We start from the raw sequence: 21,233 nt of genomic DNA, 5'->3' as shown, positions 1-21,233 counted from the left end.
AAGAGGAATATAGCACAGGGCTTTGAGTATAGAGCTTAAACATTTTTTGAACTCTTGCGCCATGAAGTGGGATGTGGGGAAAGAGACGAGATGAAGGTGAAAGACCACCTGAGTGGAATTTAATGTTAAGATAGATTTCGTTAAAATTCAATGGTGCTTCATCTGGATGTGTCCATGCTGAAAATCAGTGCAATCTCATCCATTTTTAGCTCACAAAGAGGCATTTAGGGAGACGGCCTGGGAAGGGAATTGGGACAGGAAGGAGAGTGGCCTTCTGGGTACCGCCATTATTCTGAGTTGACTTGGGCGCTAAACAGGAAGGGTCAGTTTGAGAAAATTAATTGAGTTTTATGCCTAATGTATGTGCGCTTTTCTATGCACATGGAAATAAAAAGGCATACAACGTACGAAGTAAAACAATGTGTTGATGAGATTGTGATCAGAATATTATAAAAGTGGCATTCAGGAAGATAGGAAGACTACAACCATCTTTTAAGACAGCTGACTTCTGCATACTTGATAATATTAAAAATTTACCACTGAAAAATTTCAAATGCCCAATGCATGTTAATGTCATTTAAAGAAAATTCTAACTCACTTTTTTTTTTTAGGGCAGTCTGTCTTTATAATTACCTTTTTCTCATTTCAACCACTGAAAGGGAATGAACAACCTTTATTTACTACGTCCTACTCTAGGAAATGAACATACTGTTTCCAAAATAATAAAAAAAAAAGCTCCTTCCATGCAAAGAGCAATATTTTATTAAGTATTTTAATCAATATCAAATAAATGCCATACTTAATAATTAATAAACAAGTACTAGTTTTTAGAACAATTTTTAACATTTTATTTATTTATTTGAGAGAGAGAGAGAGAGAGAGAGAAAGAGAGCATGAGTGGGGGTGAGGGGCATAGGGAGAGAAAGAAGCAGACACCTCACTGAGCAGGGAAGCCTGACTTGGAGTTCGATCCCAGGACCCTGAGATCATGACCTGAGCCGAAGGCAGACACTTAACCCACTGAGCCACCCAGGAGCCCCACTTAAACAATTTGGTGGCATAAAAACTATAATTCTTAACTGGACAGTCTTGAGAGGCTTAAAAGAACAGGTACAATTCTAGTAATTCATCCAAAAGATGTAGTAAATTAGTAGTGTCTGCATTATCCTTAATCTTTGCTATTTCATGAAAATCCTAGCAATAATTATTCTTTCTCACAAGGTTTAACCTTTCCTTAGGTCACTGCCATGGCCTAACAGGGTGCTCGATAATGGCAGGAAAGATCAAGTACCCAGGCTACCCAACTTTGGAAATATTAAAATTCTTACCTAACTTCTTTACTACCCATAATGCGAAGAGACTGACATTTGTTGAGTACTTTTTTTTTTTTTGTCAGAGAGGGAGAGAGCACACAAGCAGGGGGAGCAGCACACAGGAGAGGGAGAAACAGCCTCCCCGCTGAGCAAAGCACCTGATGCAGGGCTCCATCCCAGGACCCTGGCTGGGATCATGACCTGAGCCAAAGGCAGACGCTTAACCGAATGAGCCACCCTGGTGTCCCTGTTGAGTACTTAATATATACCAGGTACTATGCTATGTGCTTAATATCTATTTTTTGTTTGATTAATGCAAAATAAATACCTTCTTAAGAAATTAGTAAACTGTAAACTACTAAAAGCACTGTCAGTAAGAACTACAATGCGAATTAGTTTAGGATGGTGTGGGAAACTTGTAAACACTGAACTACTTAATTTGATCTGAAGCTTGTAAGTGACTTCCAGTTTTCTAAATCGAAATCTTGGGCTTATCCCTAGCCCAACCCATGACCCCTGCGTTGTCTCATCAGGCTGCAGAACTCTGTTTGGGTAAATGGAAACACTTTGAAAACGGTGTTTTCAATGCTTTGTCTCTCCGTATTTATCAACGAGGTTATGCTTTCCTTAATTCAGTCCATCACATACTCATCAATAGAAATGAAGCAAAAAAATTGAAAATGTAATTAGCGATCGCTGAGGCTGCTAGGAAAACTAGGAGTTTTGTGGGCTGCGAAGTAAAATCAAACCAAGAACAGTGAATGAGAACTAAAGTCTGCACAACAGTTTCTCCCCTGATGTGATCTCTCCACCCACACTGCACAAGCAGTTGGTTTCACTGGGCAAATACTGATTCTGAAGTTGACTATTACACAGCTGGTTCATTTGATGTTGATGTTAGTTTCTGATTTGTCCACAAACATTTTCTAGTTGTCATACGACTTTGAAACATTTTAAAATAAACAATGATAACTGGAATCAAACAAGATAAAATTTATCCTACAGATAATATCCATTTATTCATTTTAAAATTAGGAGTCAATCAAGACCTGTTTTCTAGACCATTTTGTCCACAGAAAGAAATGTACAAAGGTCTCTCAAACTACAAATACTTTTTTTTTTCAAATTTATTTTAAGAAGTTAAAACCAGTACTCTGATCAACAAATCTAAAACTCCAATTTTAATTCTATCTAAACAAATATTTCAAAGTCTGGGCTCAAAGGAAATAGTAGTTTGCATACTGGCTGCATTCTCTGCCCCAAACGTAATACAGAAAACACTCTACTACAGTAATGGAACAGCTTTCTAACTTGAAAAACAAAAAGAATAAGAGTTGGTTAACTCTGTTACCAAGCTATAGAATACTACCTCTGTAGAACATTTTAAACGTTTATTTTCTTCAAAAGGTTTGAAAAGCTATTCTTAGAGTCTCCACATGCAATCTGGAATGCTTTATCACACGGGTCAAACCAAGAAATTCACTATAGAAAAAAATACATTTCTATTTCCATTTTAAAACGTGGTAAGATTATAAAAAGGACTCAGCCACTCTACCGAGTCATTTTTCTGTTACCTTTGTGTGACCAGCAAATGTAGTACTGGGAATGGTTAAGAGTAAACAACGAAATGATTTATTTCCTTGACTGATTTACAAATGATACAGCCTCTTCTGTCAAAATTAGAACATAATTTTTGGCGAGGATCTAAGACTTGCTAGTCAAAATTCACTACTGTATAAGGCAGGAGTCCCTGCTCAAGGATCCAAGAAAGTAGAGGCTGGGATCCAAAATATATTTTCAAGGGGTGCCTGGGTGGCTCAGTCAGTTAAGAGTCCAACTCTTGATCTCAGCTCAGGTCTTGATCTTGGGGTCGTGAGTTTAAGCCCCACGTTGGGCTCCACGCTAGGTGTGGAGTCTACTTAATAAAAAAAGCAAAACAAAACAAAACAAAAGAAGCTCTCAGAAGAGATTTGATTAAAAAAAATAAATTTTCAACATTAAAAAACAACTAAGAGAAATAAAACATATCCTTCAAGCTCTAGTAATGTTCGAGAAGTTCTTAAAAATGAATGTCTGAAAGCAAATAGATATTACTAACCTTAATAAAAATGTTTACATTTTACAATCTTGGTTGACCTTGAAGGCTCACCCTAGGCTTGTGATTTTCCTTTGTCCCATGGGTTCCCTCTGGATGGTCTTTATAAACAACTCTTCCCATTTTAACTCCCAATCATATGGCGATAATTTCCAAAATTTCATCTGGAGTTTAAAAGCCTCTCCTGACCTTCAGACCATCTGCCAAGGCCCTCACTACTGCAGGGTGGGGTTTGCAGACTGGTGGCCCTGCCATCACTTGGAAGAATGATAGCCATGTGGCCTCTCAGGTCCTAGACCAGATGACTGAATCAGAATCCGCATTTCGGCAAGATTCCCCAGTGACTCACACGCAATCAAAGTTTAAGAAGCAGTGTACTAGACATCTCCAGACTGGAGGTTTAACAGACCTCTTAGTTCAAAATGTCCAAAATATGGCAGGTTGCATGCTCCTTAAAGCTAGAAAGGTCATCATGATAAGGCCTCTGTTTACCTAACCAGCTTATGTGATGACATTACCTGCCTCATGATTTATGCCCACTTGTTCCTGTGCCCAGCATCCTGTTTCCTTAGCAGGGTGCCTTGGCTCTGCTGATTGTTTACCACCAACTCCCCTGTCCTCCAGCCACTGCCTGACTCCCTTGCACTCGAGTCTTGAAGACTTAGAGCCCAGTGGCTGGAGGAAGTCTTCCTCGGGGACCCCTTTTGTGCACACTCTTCCCCCCCACCGAGACTGGATTCAGGGCCCTCTTCTAGGCTCATATACTGTTCATACTCTGCTATGAACTGAAATTCTTTCTCTCCCTCCAGCAAGGGGAGCTTCCAGAGGGCAGGAATCGTGCCTTATTTAGCCTGAAAACCTCAGTACCTACTACAGTGCTGAGACTATAGAGGGTACTCAATAAATGTTTGTAGAATGGATATTAAGCCAATAACTAAAACACCGAGTTTCTTTATTTGGGATTTCCTGCTGCTTAGAAGCTCCGAGAAACTAGAACTTAATATAGTCAATGTGGTGGATAAAATCTTTCATAAAGAGACCACAGGGGAGATGATAAAAGGGGTTTTTCTTCTTCCTGGCGAAACTTCTGAGAACTACTGGTCAATGCTATGTTTAACATTAACAAACAAGTTATGGCCCAATCAGTTACCCTCAGAAGTTATGAGATTGACTGGCCTTAAGATGAGACATTTCTTAAACCAATGGAACTCTATTTTTAAAATGTTATGTAGATTGGTGACTTTGGAGGGTTTCAGCTTTCTACTGAGTCAATGCTATTTTTTTAAAAAGATTTATTTTATTTTAGAGAGAGAGAAGAGAGAAAGAGAGTGGAGGGAGGGACACAGGGAGAGGGAGGCAGAGAATCTCAAGCAGACTCCCCATTGAGCTCAGAGCCCGACTTGGGGCTCGATCTTATGACCCTGAGATCGTGAGCTGAGCCGAAACCAAGAGTCAGGCACTCAACCGACTGCACCACCCAGGCGCCCCAAGGCTATTTTAATAACATTTACTATGTGGTGTTCAATATCTTTTTTAGTCATAACTAAAAAGTTGCCTAATTCAAAGTCTCTTTGAGTACTGGGCGGGGGGGGGGGGGGAGGGGGGAGGAAGTGTATTTTTAAGACCAGAGCAAAGATGTCTAGCTTTTAATACAGAATGAATTCCTCCAAATCCGATATAAGAAAATGACCTAAATAATGCATTTTTATAAAATTCCAAAGATGTCTCCAAAGAAATGCAAATGCAAGTACAATGTAATTTTAGAACTAATCTGGAAAAGTAGCAGTTCGAGAACAATCCTCCCACATACTCCCCACACACAAGAAAGGCAGAGATGTGTTTTTTTTTTTTTAATCTATTGAAACAGGATTTCACTGATCGCTTTAAAACATCACAAAAGTAGAACGAATTAGGTATCTCTATCTAACTTTGTAGGCAACTGCTCTGGCTTCGAATCTCATTTTATCCCAGATAAGTGTGGACTACAAGGCGGGAAGTCCCTCTCAACTGGACCTGGAGTGTATTCAAAGATGCACCAACAGAAGGGGGGTGGCAACAGCATCAGGGGAAGCTGGAGGAGGAGGAAATAAAAGGAACTTGATAGTAGAGTCGGTTTTACAGATCCGTGTGGAAAATACGGAACGTGGTCTATCAGGGATGCAACAACTCAAAGGCAAAGACAGTACGGGGTGGGTTGGGGGGAGCTCACCTGAATGAGGAAATGAATGAAAAGTGTCTCCAGAGACCACGAAAAGACTTTCTTTCTTCTCCTTCTCAAAACGAGTGGTCATTTCTTCCTGAGATGCCTCTTCATCTTCCCTCTCTTCTCGAAGCCTCTTCATTCTGTCCATTAAGGCCTCCAGCTCACTTAGAGAATCGACAATCTGAAGCCAGGTAAGATAATGTTGGGTGTTAGTAATATTAAGAATTATTCTAGTAAATGTCCCCGTCTCCCAATGCCACCTTATTATGTACAGTGGCGTGGGCACAGTTCTTAAGTTCCTGAGTGGGTTTTCCATTAACTCCAAAGAAAATCAAATGACACATTCAAACCTTTTCAGGAGTACGATGTTTTTGCGGCAGTTATAAATCTAGAAAATTTAGAAGTGTAGATATATTTAATCTAGAATTCTAGCATTATGTATATATTAAATTAGTTTATTTTTTAAAATGAGGCAGCTTTATGCTTTGTAATAATATCTATTTGCTTTATTATTTTTTTCAAAGATTTTATTTACTTATTTATTTGAAAAAGACAGAGAGAGAGCATGAGCAGGGGCAGAGGGAGAAGCAGACTCCCTGCTGAGCAGGGAGCCTGACACGGGGCTCCATCCCAGGACCCTGGGATCATGACCTGAGCCGAAGGCAGATGCTTAACTGACTAAGCCACCCAGGTGCCCTTATCTATTTGCTTTGAAAGCCTCCTTAAGACAATTCAGAACTGCATGTACAAGTTAAGTTTTTACAGTAGGAAAAGTTGTGTAGAAATATTTCAAGTATACAATGTCCTGTTTAGTCAGACAAATTCTTTCTAGATATTTTTCAGGCAAAATAGTAAAGAAAAACAAAGTTCAGAACACTAACCCCGAAGTTGTTGCCTGTAAGGGACGCATTCTCTATGCTGTTATCATTAGCGAGATCACACACACAGAAATTGTTGACTGATATTAGCCTGAACCCATTGGAGATTTCTGGATCTCTCTCTGGATTGATGCCACTACCAAAAACAAAGCTTGCCAAAGCATGATAATGTGCCAGTAGGACCACAGCATGTACCAGTTCAGGCAGAGACCAATTATTTTCTCCAGTTTTGACAAGTTTCTGAAATGAGAAAGTGAATCAGAGTAAGAATGAAAATCACAGAATGCTACAAAGCAATTTTAGAAAGCATGGAAAATCCACCAAACTTTTAGGTCCATTTATAGGAATCAAACTTAAAACTCCCTTTTAAAAATGTTTCATATAATAAAGATATGGCCTTGGTCAAACAATATTACATTCAACCGGCAAACCTAACAATATAATTATGTTGTAGATCCTTCTAAATCCCTTATATGTACCATGGATCTTCTGCTTCCAAAGCGCTTTTACATATTATGTTGTTTTAATAAGATATTTCAGAGACTCCAAGAACACTAAAGCTAGAAGGGACTTTAAAGATCCTCTAGCAAAGCCATTCACTTTAAGGTTTTTAGGTAAAGACTTTACCTTCAAAGTCACATAAAAATCCAAGTCAGTAAGTCAACTTTTAGGTGCCTTTCCTGATGGAGAAAGAGCCGATAGCAGATGGTACGAATTCCAGAATACTACCTTGCTTTTGAATAGGAACTTCAAAAGTTTCAAAGCACTTTTTCATATGCTATTTCACTTGATCCTCCAGCTGAAGGATGGAACCACAAGTGAAGTCATTGAAAACTGTGATGTCTCCATCCTCACTTTCTCCAAGAGCCAATCCCATCTATCAGTCCATCAGAGAGTCTTTCCCATCAGTGTTCTACCTTGCTTGGTGTACACGTGCGTGTATGTCCTGCTGTTCCCCACAAATCCACGCTTTTAATTCTGCTCACATCACAGCCAAACCCCCACCAGACACCTGTTTTGCTTTCCTCTCCATTAACCACACAGACACACACACACACACACACACACACACACGCACGCACGCACACACACAGGAAATTTAATATATTACCAAAAGCTCAGGAAAAAGGAAAGGAAAAATTAATCATATTCTACCACCCTCATATAACTTTCACATATTTTATTTTTATAAGCATAATTATATAATCAGAGTAATACATCTAATTTTCTCTGCCTTTCAAACCTGACATTTTGACATATTCATTTCTCATGAGGCTCACGCTGTCTTAAATTGAGCATGGGCTGTATACTGCATAGCAATGGATGTACAGAGCTACTTCTCTGTTCCTTTACTGTTAGATATTCAAATTGCTTCTAAAGTTTGTTGGGTTTTTTTTGTTGTTGTTATTTGCTATTATAAATAGCATCATCAAGCTATAGCTCTGAATAATTCCTAACAGCATTTTTAGGGCAATCATATTTTAAATACTTTTGATAATACTGCCAAAGAGCCTTCCAAAACAACGGGTAGAATTTACAATGCCTTTGTCAGTCTTTCCAAGAGTATTAAACCTGAAAGGATAGACATCCAGCACTCATCATCTCAAATTTCTCATCTCACACTCATTTCTGTTTTTTTTTTAATTCATTATAATTTGTTTTCTTTTTTAAGCAAGCTCCTGAAAGCAACTTTCACTAAGGTCACATATGACCTCCAAAAGACCAAATCTAACTATTTCTTTTTAGTACTTATCCTATTTGATCTCTGTAGGATTTATGTTTTCCTTACTTCCTCCCTTCTTGAAATTAACCTCCCTTGACTTCAGCAATTCCACTCATTTTTTTTGCATCCTTTCTCCCCTGAGATGCACGTTTCCCCATCTTCCTCATAGCCCCCTTTTTCTGCTTGCCTTTAAAATGTTGGCTTGCTCTATTCGACCCATGATCTTCTTTCCTTGTGCAATACCTCCCTGGATGGAGCATTCATTCCTCCAACTTGACCTCTGCTTACTGTCAATAGCTATCTGATTTTATTTCTTTTTTTTTTTAAGATTTTATTTATTTATTTATTTATTTATTTAAGATTTTAATTTATTTGACAGAGAGAGACACAGCGAGAGAGGGAACACAAGCAGAGGGAGTGGGAGAGGGAGAAGCAGGCTTCCTGCTGAGCAGGGAGCCCCGACACGGGGCTCAATCCCAGGACCCTGGGATCATGACCTGAGCTGAAGGCAGACGCTTAACGACTGAGCCACCCAGGCGCCCCCTACTTTTATTTCTAATCTATCCTTTATCTTGAGTTACAGACCTGTATTTCCTTCAGTAATTGAACATCACTATCTAGATGTCACAGTCGTCTGTTTGCAGGCCAGTGTATGCTGTCCTGCTCATGGCATTGCCTTTTGCCAGTCAGGAAGGTAGAAACCTTACTTACTCTCCTGTCCCTACCCTCTCTTCCAACCTCACATTCTACTAGTCACCAAGTCCTGCCTCTTCCCGTGCAGAATGCGTACATACAGTCTGATCTCTCCTCTGGCTTTAAAAAAAAAAAAAAATCACCTCTCAAATGGACTACTGCAATTGCTTTATGACTGGCTCTCCTGTTTCTAGACTACCATTTGTGATTTATCTTCTGCATCACCACACACATTCATATTTACAACTCAGCTCAAAAACCTTTGATGATTCTTAATTCTTTATCATAGTGATCTCTGAAATCTTTTGATCAGATATACTACTTCTTTCTTAAGATTTTATTTGGGGGGGGCACAAGCAGGGGGAGAGACAGAGGGAGAGAGAGAATCCCAAGCAGACTCTGCACTAAGTGCGTAGCCCAACGCAGGGCTTGATCCCAGGACCCTGAGATCATGACCTGAGACAAAAATCAAGAGTCGGATGCTTAACTGATTGAGCCACCCAGGCGCCCCATGATCACATATACTTCTGACAATAACAGCTGGGGGCTCCAACCCTTGATAGTATGTACATTTATTTATAAATTAATAAATACTTATAAAATACATCTTATATAGATAAGCCGTACACATGTACTGTAATACTAATACTGTAAAATATACAAATAGAGAAACTTATTAAGGTAAAAATACATGTGCATGTGTATGCACACACACATACGCGCGCACACACACACACACACATAATTTTCTAACATTTTGAAGGATTGCCTTCTGCGTCCCCTGAAGTAATGTAACATAAATCTGAAGAACATAGCTTTCTGAGGATAAAACATAAATTTTTTTTTAAAGATTTTATTTATTTATTTGAGAGAGAGAGAATGAGAGATAGAGAGCACGAGAGGGAAGAGGGTCAGAGGGAGAAGCAGACTCACCGCCGAGCAGGGAGCCCGATGTGGGACTCGATCCCGGGACTCCAGGATCATGACCTGAGCTGACGGCAGTTGCTTAACCAACTGAGCCACCCAGGCGCCCAAACATAAATTCTTTAATACAGTATCCAGCTCCCCATTCCTCCCATCTCCTACCCCCACCTCACATAACCTTCCCTACTGTCAGTAACCTGAGGCCGTTAGCTACTTTTCCAACACGTTTCACACTCTATTATTTGTCTGGAGTACCCTCCTCTTCTTGAAAATTCCCACTTACTCTTCAAGACCTATCTCAAATGTTACCTCTTTCAAGCAACTTCCTGATCCCCTTCTTTCTATTCATATCTTCATACATCACTGTGCTGTGTTTATTGTCATTACCTCTCCTCCTTTCTTCCCCTAGATTCCAAGCATGTTCAAGGGCAGGGTCTACCTTTTTAGATGCACCAAAGTATATGGCACGGAGTAATTAACATATGACATAAAAATAATGATCAATTCTTCTATCTAAGTAACATTCAAGTCAGAACATAAACCTCGGGACAGTATTACGTTTCATATATTCCCAGACAGATACTCAATTTCTAAGAGTTATAGAGACTGACAAAAGCTCAGTTTGGTTTAACTGGGCAAATAACTAACAAATATGTAGTCTAATAGAGAGGATCAACAAAACCAAGGACATGTCTACGCATTAGAAGCAGGGAATTTAAATACCTAAGGCTTCTCCGATAACAATTTAGATGACAGCTGCTATGTATTGAACAGTGACCAAGTGCCAGGCACAGAGCCAAGGATACGGTACAAGGGCCTCACCCTGTGTGCCTTTGATGGAAGCTCCTTTCCACCTGCAAGTGTTCTAGTCAATTGCAACTCTGTTTCTCATCTGAGCTCTAGCTTCCAGAGGCCTTCAAGTGTTCACACCAATTGGCACATGGCTTTTTATTTGCAAAACTGTAATTTGCAAATCTTAAAATTATGAAATGTTAGAACTAGAAAGGAGCTTGGAACTCATTTAATGTAGGCCCCTCATTTTATAGAGGGGGAACTACTGAGACCCACAGAAGTTAATTTACTCAAGGTCACGGGCATGAGAACCCAGGTGGCCCATCGTGCAGTTTATTTTCTTTGTCTGCTTCCTGCTTGAAAACAGAAATCAACTTTTCTCAGAGCCACTCACTAAAGCACCCGGGTAGCTCATTACCGATTACCTAAAGAGGAATATTCATTTGTACCTAAATTAAACCCACAGACTTTTTACATTTTTCTCTTCTATATACCGATAGCCTATGTTTTAAGTTTCTAATACGCAAGTAGTAAAAATTAAGTCTTAAGCAAAAATTAAAAAAAAAGAAAAAGAAAGAAAGCAAAAGAAAAAAGAAAGAAAGAAAAGAAAAATGAACTCTTGGCTAGAATCATGAGTAAACTTCTTTTTCATTTCCAAACAGCACTCAGTACCTGAATGTGCTCTTTCGTGATCAGCCAGGGTCGGTGTGCTAGCAGCTTGTTTATTTCATTAAGATTTTTCAGTCTTTGCGGTACATATTCCAAACCATTCAACCACTCAGCAATACCGCCTGTCTTTAAAAATTCATCCACATGCATGTTTATTAGGTAGGAACACTGATGTCTAGCTGCAGCCTAAAACACAAGAAGAGTCAGTTGAGACAACAATCGTGGTAGAGGTCGGATTCTACTAGTTCTAAACCAATAATAATTTATTTGGAGTTTAATAATTTCAATAACCAATACTTCTTTTCTTCCAGATTCCTCCTCTTCCTCCAACTTCTATCATACAATATGCCATAGATTCTTGAATCAATACATGTAGCTGATATTTGTATAAGCAAATAACTGTCACCTGCAGGCAATTACCTCCTCAGCCAGAAGTGGGTACGGATTAACCTAGAATCCACTTTCTGGTTATGTCAAGAACATACATGTCCATTTCATGATGGTAAATGATATGAACTATGTTCTATTTAAAATACAATAAAATCTCACTAACTTGTACTCTACCCATTCAGAACGCATGCTAATTTGGGTGCTCCTCCTACCCCTTCTAAGATAACTGTGATTTCAGTCTTATCTGGGCACATCACCCTACTGAGATGAGACTGAAGCTCGCTGACCCCTTCCTTCCTGCACAGTCAAAACCAGCTTTGACACTGACAGTTTGGGAAATCTGTGCAAAACAGACTTTTCACCGCTCCTTGCCCTGGGACTGCTTCTCAGGAAAATAGTATTGTTTACTCATTCTATTTTCCGTATCTTGCTTATCTCTTAGTGTGTGATCATTCTAAGGCTGCCTTGGGCCTCACTGTCATCAATAATGTAAGCTGGAATTACAGTCTTGATCGTGTTCGTCAGTCGAGAAAACAGAGCGCTGCCCTTGTTGTTGTTTAAAACTTCAGTGAGCGCATAAACAAGATAATCAAATTAAACTTAGGAAAAACGAACCTGCTCACTGTCGGCTAGCTCTGCGAGCCCAGCTGTTCTCCTAAACTGTCCCAGCACAGGGCACTTGGAGCAGGTCCTTCGTCTGTTTCTTCAGTAATAGTCCAACTGTAACACTGTTCCCCTCCACCTTTCTCATCCCGATTTATAATTCTCTCCCCACCCCCACCAAAACATTAACTAGTTCATCCAGTTTGCATCAAGTACTATACTTAGCAGCGTTATGATTCATTTAAGAATTTTTCTCCATTGGTGCTGATTGATAACTTTCCTCTCATCGGGCCAAATTAGCGATATTCTTCATGGAGAAAATGACTAAATTGGATGTCACAACCAACCTGTTTTATGTAAGTAATAAAGAGAAGGAATCAAGAGCAAAATAAAACTTGTAGGATGTTAGGGATATTCCTTTGGACCCTACAAGCGTCATTAACTGTAAGAGAATAAACTGAAAATTCAAGGAGAAACAGTGAGTCCTTTAAGATGTGTAAAGTATTCAAAACGTATCCAAGACACGGGGTATCTGAAAGTCCACGGGCTTCTTCAAGTCTTATTTCTAGAAAATTACACCTAGCTCGACACACACACACACACACACACACACACACACACACACTTGGAGGCAGGAGGAGTGAGTGAGGGCGAGGTCAGGGAACTGAGGCAGCCGGCAAGCAGGCGCACCATTATTGCGATGTAGTGCCTGTGTGGTAGAGGAAGGGGGCCGTCCATGCGCAGCATATAGAACTGGCTCCGCAGGAAAGACTCCAGGTACTGAGCGTGCAAACTCATGACCTGCGTGATGTTGTCCAGCCGACCGGATGTAGAGTATTCTTCCACAAGAAAGTTAGTACGCTCATCCACCGTGTTTGCTTGGACAACCTTGCAATTGAGAAACACACAATGATTATTGAGAAGCAGTGGTTCTTTTGCTTACATACATGATGCCACTCTTGAAGCAAACGAATGTTCTTTTGATATGAGCAGACCTTGAAATTGTGCCGTTGCTCATACCAGAAACGGAAATAAAAAGAAGGCGCCACTCATTCTTGGCTCTGGGACGACAATTTATTAAACAACAAATGTCAAATCGTCAAACACACAGCTCTGAAACGAGAGAAAAGCAGCTTCCATCTGCTGTGCCAGGCACATAAGGCACAATTTTCAGGACCCACTTGCCTGGTCATTATTACGCCAATTCGTGGAGCGGCAAAGCGGTGGCATTTGATTTCCAGAGTTACAATTTTATCTCAACAGCCTATGAAGATACTTAATCACGTTACCTTAAGACAAGTATTTTCAGTCCGATCTTTTGCTTTGTTTTCGTTCAACATAAAATGAAAAGCTTTCTGAAAGTCTTTTTAGGGACAAAGGAAAATACGATAATTTGTAGGAAAGTGTTAATTGAAAAATTAAAAAGGACACTCGAATACTGTCACTCCTATTTTCAGCCTATTGTATTAATTACTAAAACCAACGTTAGTTATTAAAATGGACATCCTCCATCCCAGGGAATCAAAATAGTTTTCTCAAAAATAGATTATTATCCATAGCTTTATACACAATGACAGTTTAGGCATCACACCAAGAATTGGCTCTGAAGGTGTTAAGAGCTTTATTAGCACCTCGTAGAAGGACCCAGCTCTGTGGGAATTAATGGACAGGAGATGAATATTTCTAGGCTCAGTTCATTATTTATTGATATTTTCGAATTAGAATTCTAGACTTAAGAATACATTTCTTATTCCAGATTCAAAATTAAATTTGAGCTCATGCACCTAGTTAACCACAGAAGCCTCATCTAGAATCCAGATTTTTCTAAAGTCCAGACTAATGGTCTTCCCAAAGATCCATACTGCCATTAGAAACTCTATTTACTCTTTAAGGCTGCCTTCACAGTCTCTTCTGAAAAATAAGCAAAAATTACACAAAGGCACTACTGACCAAGGAAAATGTAATCCCAAAGGAAACAGAATGTTTGGAAAGTGTGAACTGTGAGGAAATGTTAATTACAATGGCATAAAAAAGCAATTTCATTTCAGCTAGTTATAAAGCCAAGTACAGTTTCATTTGCCCATTTCCCCCCATTTTGTCAACTACAGGGACCAAGTGATGTTAAAAACAGTAAGATCCGGATCAACCACATGTAATTAAACACAGAGTATTTGTTGGTCTTGTTTTGTTTTCTCCAGAGCAGTTTCTTTTGTTTAACGGACTGGCGCCAAAGACGTTAACAGATGCAAGACGTCCTGAAAACAGTAGTGGTTTCTGCAAACCAGCTTACCTTCAAATATATACTGTGAAAAAGACTGTGTTTCAGGAAGTCTTTATGTATACGAGGTAATCACTCGGCCAAGAGTGGTCCCTGTGCTGCAGGGGAAAATGGGCACAAACACGGCCATTTCTCTAATGACTGGTCACCACCTAGATCAGCTAGAGCCGTTACGGTTAACAATCCTTCAACCTTTCCGTTCAGATGGTAAGGTCACTCAAAAAGCGAAATGAAGATGAAGGACTACTGACTCTGGCAAGGACCTCGAATGTATCCTTCAAATTCTATTCACCCTTTCTTTTAAGACAATGCCTCGCACATAGCAGGTGCTCTGTACACCTTTGTCGACTACTTTCAGAACAACAGAGGAATAATGCTGGTGCTTTAAGATAAATGTCTTTGCAGTAAATAGTGAATCAGGATACACAATCGTATTCAATAAGGGAAAAACTCCTTCCAGCAGAGAAAAACTCCTCAGTTTAGTGGTTCTTAAACTTTTCTTAGCCCAAATGTCTGAGAGGCATCTAGAAATCTAGGAAGTCCCGCACATTTGCTGTGATCTTTCATAAAGATGTATACCCACAAAAGGGGCACAAATCTTCTATTGATTATCATTTCTTTTGCATTACATTTTATGACCTTTTTCTTGCAGTTACCATATTGCCTTGCCACCCTCACCAAAGGTATAGACTATATAGATTCTATTGACATTCTGTTCAAGAGACTTAGAACCAAAACAAGCAAGCAAACAAAAGAGTAACAACTAATGATGTAATGGCATGTTTTGCTTAATAGGTTTAGTTGGGAAACTCATTTTTTCATTTCAAAATATATTTTCTTAACATTTATGAAACGTATAATCACCATGAGGCCATTTAAAAACTTAAAACCTTTAGGTTAATACTACACTTGGTTTAAAAAAACATTTATTACTGTTAGCAGCTTTGTTCAGAAAAGTTATATTTGAAATCAAATATGGTAAAATTTACTTTTTTCTAACCTTGCAGTATAACTAATAACTAACTCTAAAACAAGAAGGCAGATTACTAAGTACACAAACTTTTAAGTGAAGTTCAAAAGGAAATATCTCTGTGGTTCTCTGACATATAAATAAGGAACAAAAGCAAAACACAGGCTTACTTCCATATTAAAAATGGAGATACTCTTTGATAACAATTCAGTTATTTTTTTGTATCACACTTAATGTATTTTAAGACAGATAAACTTACTTCCTTCTCTGGAATAAAGGCACTTGGTCCTCTTGTCAAGGGTTGAGATACTCTGATTCTTTTATCCTGTTTTCAAAAGAAAAGTTTTATGTGTTAACGATGATGTTCTAAGAAAAGTTAAATTGGTGCAAGTTTATTGCTGAGGTACTAAAACAAACAGCATAAATAGAATTATGTAAAATCAAAATAAGGGACAGGTCTCAGATCACAGAAAATCCATAAGGGCTAATTTGTGAATAAGATAATGGGGCAAAGTTCCTCAAAAAGTTAAAAACAGAACTACCTTATGATCCAGCAATCACACAACTAGGCATTTACCCAAAGAATACAAGAGCATTAATTCAAAGGGATACATGCACCCCTATGTTTACAGCATCATTATTTACTATAGCCAAGATATAGAAGTTGCCCAAGTGTCCATCGATTCGTAAATGGATAAAAAAAAGATGTGGTATATATATAACGATGGGATATTACTCTGCCATAAAAAAGAATGAAATTTTGCCATTCACGACAACATGGATGGAGTTAGAGAGTATAATGCTAAGCTAAATAAGTCACTCAAAGGAAGACAAACACCGTATGATTTCACTCACGTGAAATTTAAGAAACAAAACAAACAAGCAAAGGGAAAAAGATGAGAGAGAGAGACAAATCAAGAAACAGACTCTTAACTGTAGAGAACAAACTGATGGTTACCAGGGGGGAGGTGGGTGGAGGGATGGGTAAAATAGGGGATGGAGATGAAGGAGGGCACTTGTGATGAGCACCAGGTGATGTACAGAATTGTTGAATCACTATATTGTAGGCCTGAAACTAATATAACACTGTATGTTAACTAACTGGAATTAAACTAAAAACTAAAAAAAAAAAAAAAAAGATAATGGGGCAAGTGCCTACTCTAGTTCTGGATACACAGTAGGCTTCCAAAATTTCATTTCCCTCAGTCATCTTCTATAGCCCCAGAGATTCTTAGCCCATAGATGACATGACTGAAACTGTCGATCTCTGTAATAAAATCATATCTAATAGTATACTAGTGCACTGTCAGACCTCAATCTGAAAGCTCCAGGAAAGGCTGAATTCAGAGGATTCCATGCAACTCCCCAAAGCAATGACCTGACCTGTGGGTTTTTTTCCGGAATAAAATAGGAATAAACATATCTAATATAAACTTTTGAAGCTTTGAGTAAGAAAAATGTAAAACTTGGAGAAGTAGAGATTAACTTAATGTAAGAAATGGAGAATGCAGCAATGCATCTTGTTCCACTTGCTACTCTATTTAATATTAACTGGGAGATTGCCAATGGTATGTTTGAGTGTTAGAGTTTTTTGAAGTTTTTAATTTTTTTGTTAAATTTTTTAATTAAAAAATATCTTGGTAACCCCCTTTAAGTGTGATATCTATAAAGCTGCAAACATTCCAATCAGGTAAAAACTTCCTTCTCTGCAGGCATGTTGAAAAGCGGGAATAATCAGAGGGAGGCTCTCAAGGCTCTGAAGTCCTCCTTAGGCAGGAGCAGAGAGAGGAGAAATGGCCACTTAATGTTCTATATTAAAAGTAATATTCTAAAGTTCTAAAAAAGAAGCCCTCTAAAACTGTAACTTAAAAACAGGGACTATGCTTACACCATACACAAAAATTGGCTCAAAATGGATTAAAGACTTGGATGTAAGACCAGAAACCATATAACTCCTAAAAGAAAACATAGGCGGTAAGCTCCTTGACATCACTCTCAGCGATATTTTTTTTGGATCTGACTCCAAAGGCAAAGGCAACAAAAGCAAAAATAAACAAGTGGGGCTAGTCAAACTAAAAAGCTTCTGCACAGTGAAGGAAACCATCAACAAAATAATAAGGCAACCTACTGAATGGAGAAGATATTTGCAAATCATATACCTGATAAGGAGTTAATATCCAAAATACATAAAGAACTCATAAAACTTCAAAAGCAAAACAAAAATTCAATTTAAAAAATGGGCAGAGGATCTGAATAGACATTTTTCCAGAGAAGACATTCAGATGCCCAACAGACACATGACAAGATGCTCAACACCACTCATCATCAGGGAAATGCAAATCAAAACCACAATGAGATACCACCTCACACCTGTCAGAATGGCTAAACTCAAAAACACGAGAAACAACAAGTGCTGACGAGGATGTGGAGAACAAGGAACCCTCATGTGTCAGAGAGGATGCAAACTGGTGGAAGACAGGATAGAGGGTCCTCAAAAAATTAAAAATAGAACTATCATATGATCCAACCATTCTACTTTTGGATATTTATCTGAAGAAAATGAAAACACTAATTAGAAAACATATATACACCTCTATATTTATTGCAGCATTATTTACAATAATCAAGATATGGAAATAACCTATTCATGAATGGATGAATGGATAAAGAAGACATGGTATACTGTATATATACAATGGATTACTCCTCAGCCATCAAAGAGAAAGAACTCTTTCCATTTGCAACAACACAGACAGACCTTGAGGGTATTATGCTAAGTGACATAAATACTGTATGATTTCACTTACATGTGGGATCCAAGTGATAAAACAAATGAACACACAAAACCAAACCAAACTCCTAGAGAGAGAAAATAGATTGGTGGTTGCCAGAGGGGAGAAGCATGGAAAGGTGGGCAAATTGGTGAAGGGGATAAAAAGGTACTAACTTCCAGTTATAAAATAAGTTAAGTCACAGGGATGTGATGTACAGCATGGTCAATAATATTGTATAGCAAATTTGAAAGTTGCTAAGAAAGTAAATCTTAAAAGTTCTCATCACAAGACCAAAAAACGTGTAACTGTGCAGGTGACAGACGGTAACTAGGCTTATGGTGGTGATCATTTTGCAATGTACACAAATGTCGAATCATTATTTGGTGCACCTGAAACTAATGTAATGTATGTCAATTATACTTCAATAAAAACACAATAGGGACTAGGCTGTGGTTTACAGAGATTATAAAGACTGCATGGGAAACTGAAGAACATAACATGAGAACAGAGGTCTACTGGAAAAGAGTGTACTAAGCTTCAGGTGCCACCAAGCCCTCCTCAGGAAACTTCTAAACAGAGGAAGTGACTCTAAATGGTTCCTTATCCAATGTTGGCAATATCTATTTCATGTGACTTTGTCTCCCGGCCATAGCCGACTAGACCAACCAACATAGAAACTGATCTGCAGCCTACAGGTGCCTTGACGCAAAAGTTATACCCAAACACAACTGAGGGTAATTCGTTGGACCAGTTAAGATTCTAGAGTTACTAGAAGTATATGCAAGTAATGCACTCTGACAAAGAGCAACAACATAGCACTCAGAAGCAGAGGCAGAGAGCACAATAAAGAAGCATTAGAGTAGGCAACAACAGATATCTGTTTTTTTTAATATATATGTATTTTTTATTATTATGTTATGTTAATCACCATACATCATTAGTTTTTGATGTAGTGTTCCATGATTCATTGTTTGTGTATAACACACAGTGCTCCATGCAGAACGTGCCCTCTTCAATACCCATCACCAGGCTAACCCATCCCCCACCCCTCTCCCCTCTAGAACCCTGTTTGTTTCTCAGAGTCCATAGTCTCTCATGGTTCGTCTCTCCCTCTGATTACCCCCCTTCAATTTTCCCTTCCTAATATCTTCTATTTTATTTAAACATATAATGTATTATTTGTTTCAGAGATACAGGTCTGTGATTCAACAGTCTTGCACAATTCACAGCTCTCACCATAGCACATGCCCTCCCCAATGTCTATCTGCTTCTAAGGGGAAAAGCAATAGCATTTCTACGGAGTCTCTAGAAGAAGTCCAGCCTAATCATGGGCTCTCCTGTGTCTTTTCCTCCCTTCCATCCTTCCCTCTTTCTCCCTCCATAAGGTAACCGGAGTCTTTTTTGTTCCTTAAAATCAAAGAGCCTACCAAACACAACATAGTTATTCCAATCTCTTACTTCAGTGAGCAGCAGTTACAAAACAAATGAACAAAAGTAGGCAGCCAGGCATTCAATGATTTTTTTGAGAACCTGATCAGATACTGTGATAGACTCAGAGGATACAGAGCAAGCAAAACGGGGGTGGGGGGGTCCCCGCCCTTGTGAGCGTGGCACACAATCTCCATCAATTTTCAGAATTCTATCGGAATAAATACAGTGAATAATGATAATCTAAACCTGTTCAAGTTTCAGAAAGGACCAGGCATTTAGGTTGTATTTATAAAGTGATGACAAATATATCTTAACCTATCGGTCAAATATACTAGCAGACTCCATGTAAAAAGAAGTAATTTAGAATTTCTAATATTGGCATTTCCTGTCTACATCAACCACAATCTTGTTTTACCCAGAAAAATAATTTAAAGGAAAATAACAGATTTCTTCCCTCTACTAGTCTCTGTGAGTTATAGGAAACATTTCAGATACTCTCTATACAATATAGCCTAATACAGTCATATGTTAAAAGCAATTTCTTTGATGACGAATCATTTCAAATGAATAAAGCAGTTAAGAGAAACTGATTGTGAGGACCTACCACAGGTTTGAAGAGAAAAAAATGCCAATGGGAAGGTAAGTGGAGGTTTTTGTTTATATTTATAAAAAAATACTTCAAGTTCAGAGAAAAGATAGGGAGAGAGAAACTAAAAGCATACGAAGGGTTTCAGGAGACAAAGAATGATTTATTATGAATATGATTTGTTTACAAAAATCACTCTTTGATACATTTATCAACTGAATTTACCTTTACATGCTTGAACTTGTTATTCTGCCTACGAAAATATTTTTCTGGAACAGAAGATGTTTAAATCTGAAATACGTCTTCATTACAAATGGAACTGCAGGCCGTTGCACTGCAAAGAATGTAACATCTCTTCGTTTTCACCAATTGATAAGAAGCAACAGAAACTCAATTTCATTTGTGTCAACATTCATTTGCTCATTTAGTCAGCAAACATTCATTGAGTATCTACAACGTGCCAGACACAAATAAGGATTAGCCTGGCAGAAATGCATACAACCAACCACCCTGCATATGACATATCCCAGCGCAGATACATACACAAGGTGATGTGGGAAGACATCATTGTAACAGTTACCACTTGCTCAGTCATTCCCCTTTTGTTGAACATTAAAGTTATGTCCAGTTTCCATTATTATAAAATAATGCTATGAGGAGTATCTTTGTAAAAAGAGATTTGAGGGCAGACCGTGGTATTCCGGATAGGTTCTTTAGGAAGAATCCCAGGTGTGGATTTCCTGGGTTTTAGGTCATACATATCTTTAAAGTTCTTGTTGCAAACTGCAAAGGTGCTAACAAAAATGTTATACCAATTTTATTTTCATCAGCTGAGAAAATGCCCACTTAACTCATTCACTTCCAACGTGAAAAACAGCAACCAAAAATGTGATTGAAACTTTTCATGATAT

The 21,233-nt window shown here is 38.5% G+C and overlaps 1 protein-coding gene across 2 annotated transcripts in view; it reads right to left on the bottom strand.

Moving 5' to 3' along the window:
- The window catches only part of SESN3 (sestrin 3), a 76,178-nt gene that overhangs the window by 13,942 nt on the left and 41,003 nt on the right, over positions 1-21,233 (bottom strand). For both annotated transcript variants that reach the window (XM_027578599.2, XM_027578598.2), the window contains exons 2-6: positions 15,791-15,856; positions 12,974-13,171; positions 11,294-11,476; positions 6,493-6,729; positions 5,618-5,792 (exon numbers count right to left, since the gene is read on the bottom strand). In XM_027578599.2, the coding sequence (XP_027434400.1) occupies positions 5,618-5,792; positions 6,493-6,729; positions 11,294-11,476; positions 12,974-13,081 (703 nt within the window). In that variant the 5' untranslated portion in view covers positions 13,082-13,171; positions 15,791-15,856. The remainder of the gene's footprint in view (positions 1-5,617; positions 5,793-6,492; positions 6,730-11,293; positions 11,477-12,973; positions 13,172-15,790; positions 15,857-21,233) is intronic.

Source organism: Zalophus californianus, chromosome 11, assembly GCF_009762305.2.
Source record: "Zalophus californianus isolate mZalCal1 chromosome 11, mZalCal1.pri.v2, whole genome shotgun sequence".
In the NCBI taxonomy this organism is placed as follows: domain Eukaryota; kingdom Metazoa; phylum Chordata; class Mammalia; order Carnivora; family Otariidae; genus Zalophus; species Zalophus californianus.
Note: the sequence above shows the minus strand (reverse complement) of the source record. Positions and strands in the feature narration are given on the sequence as shown.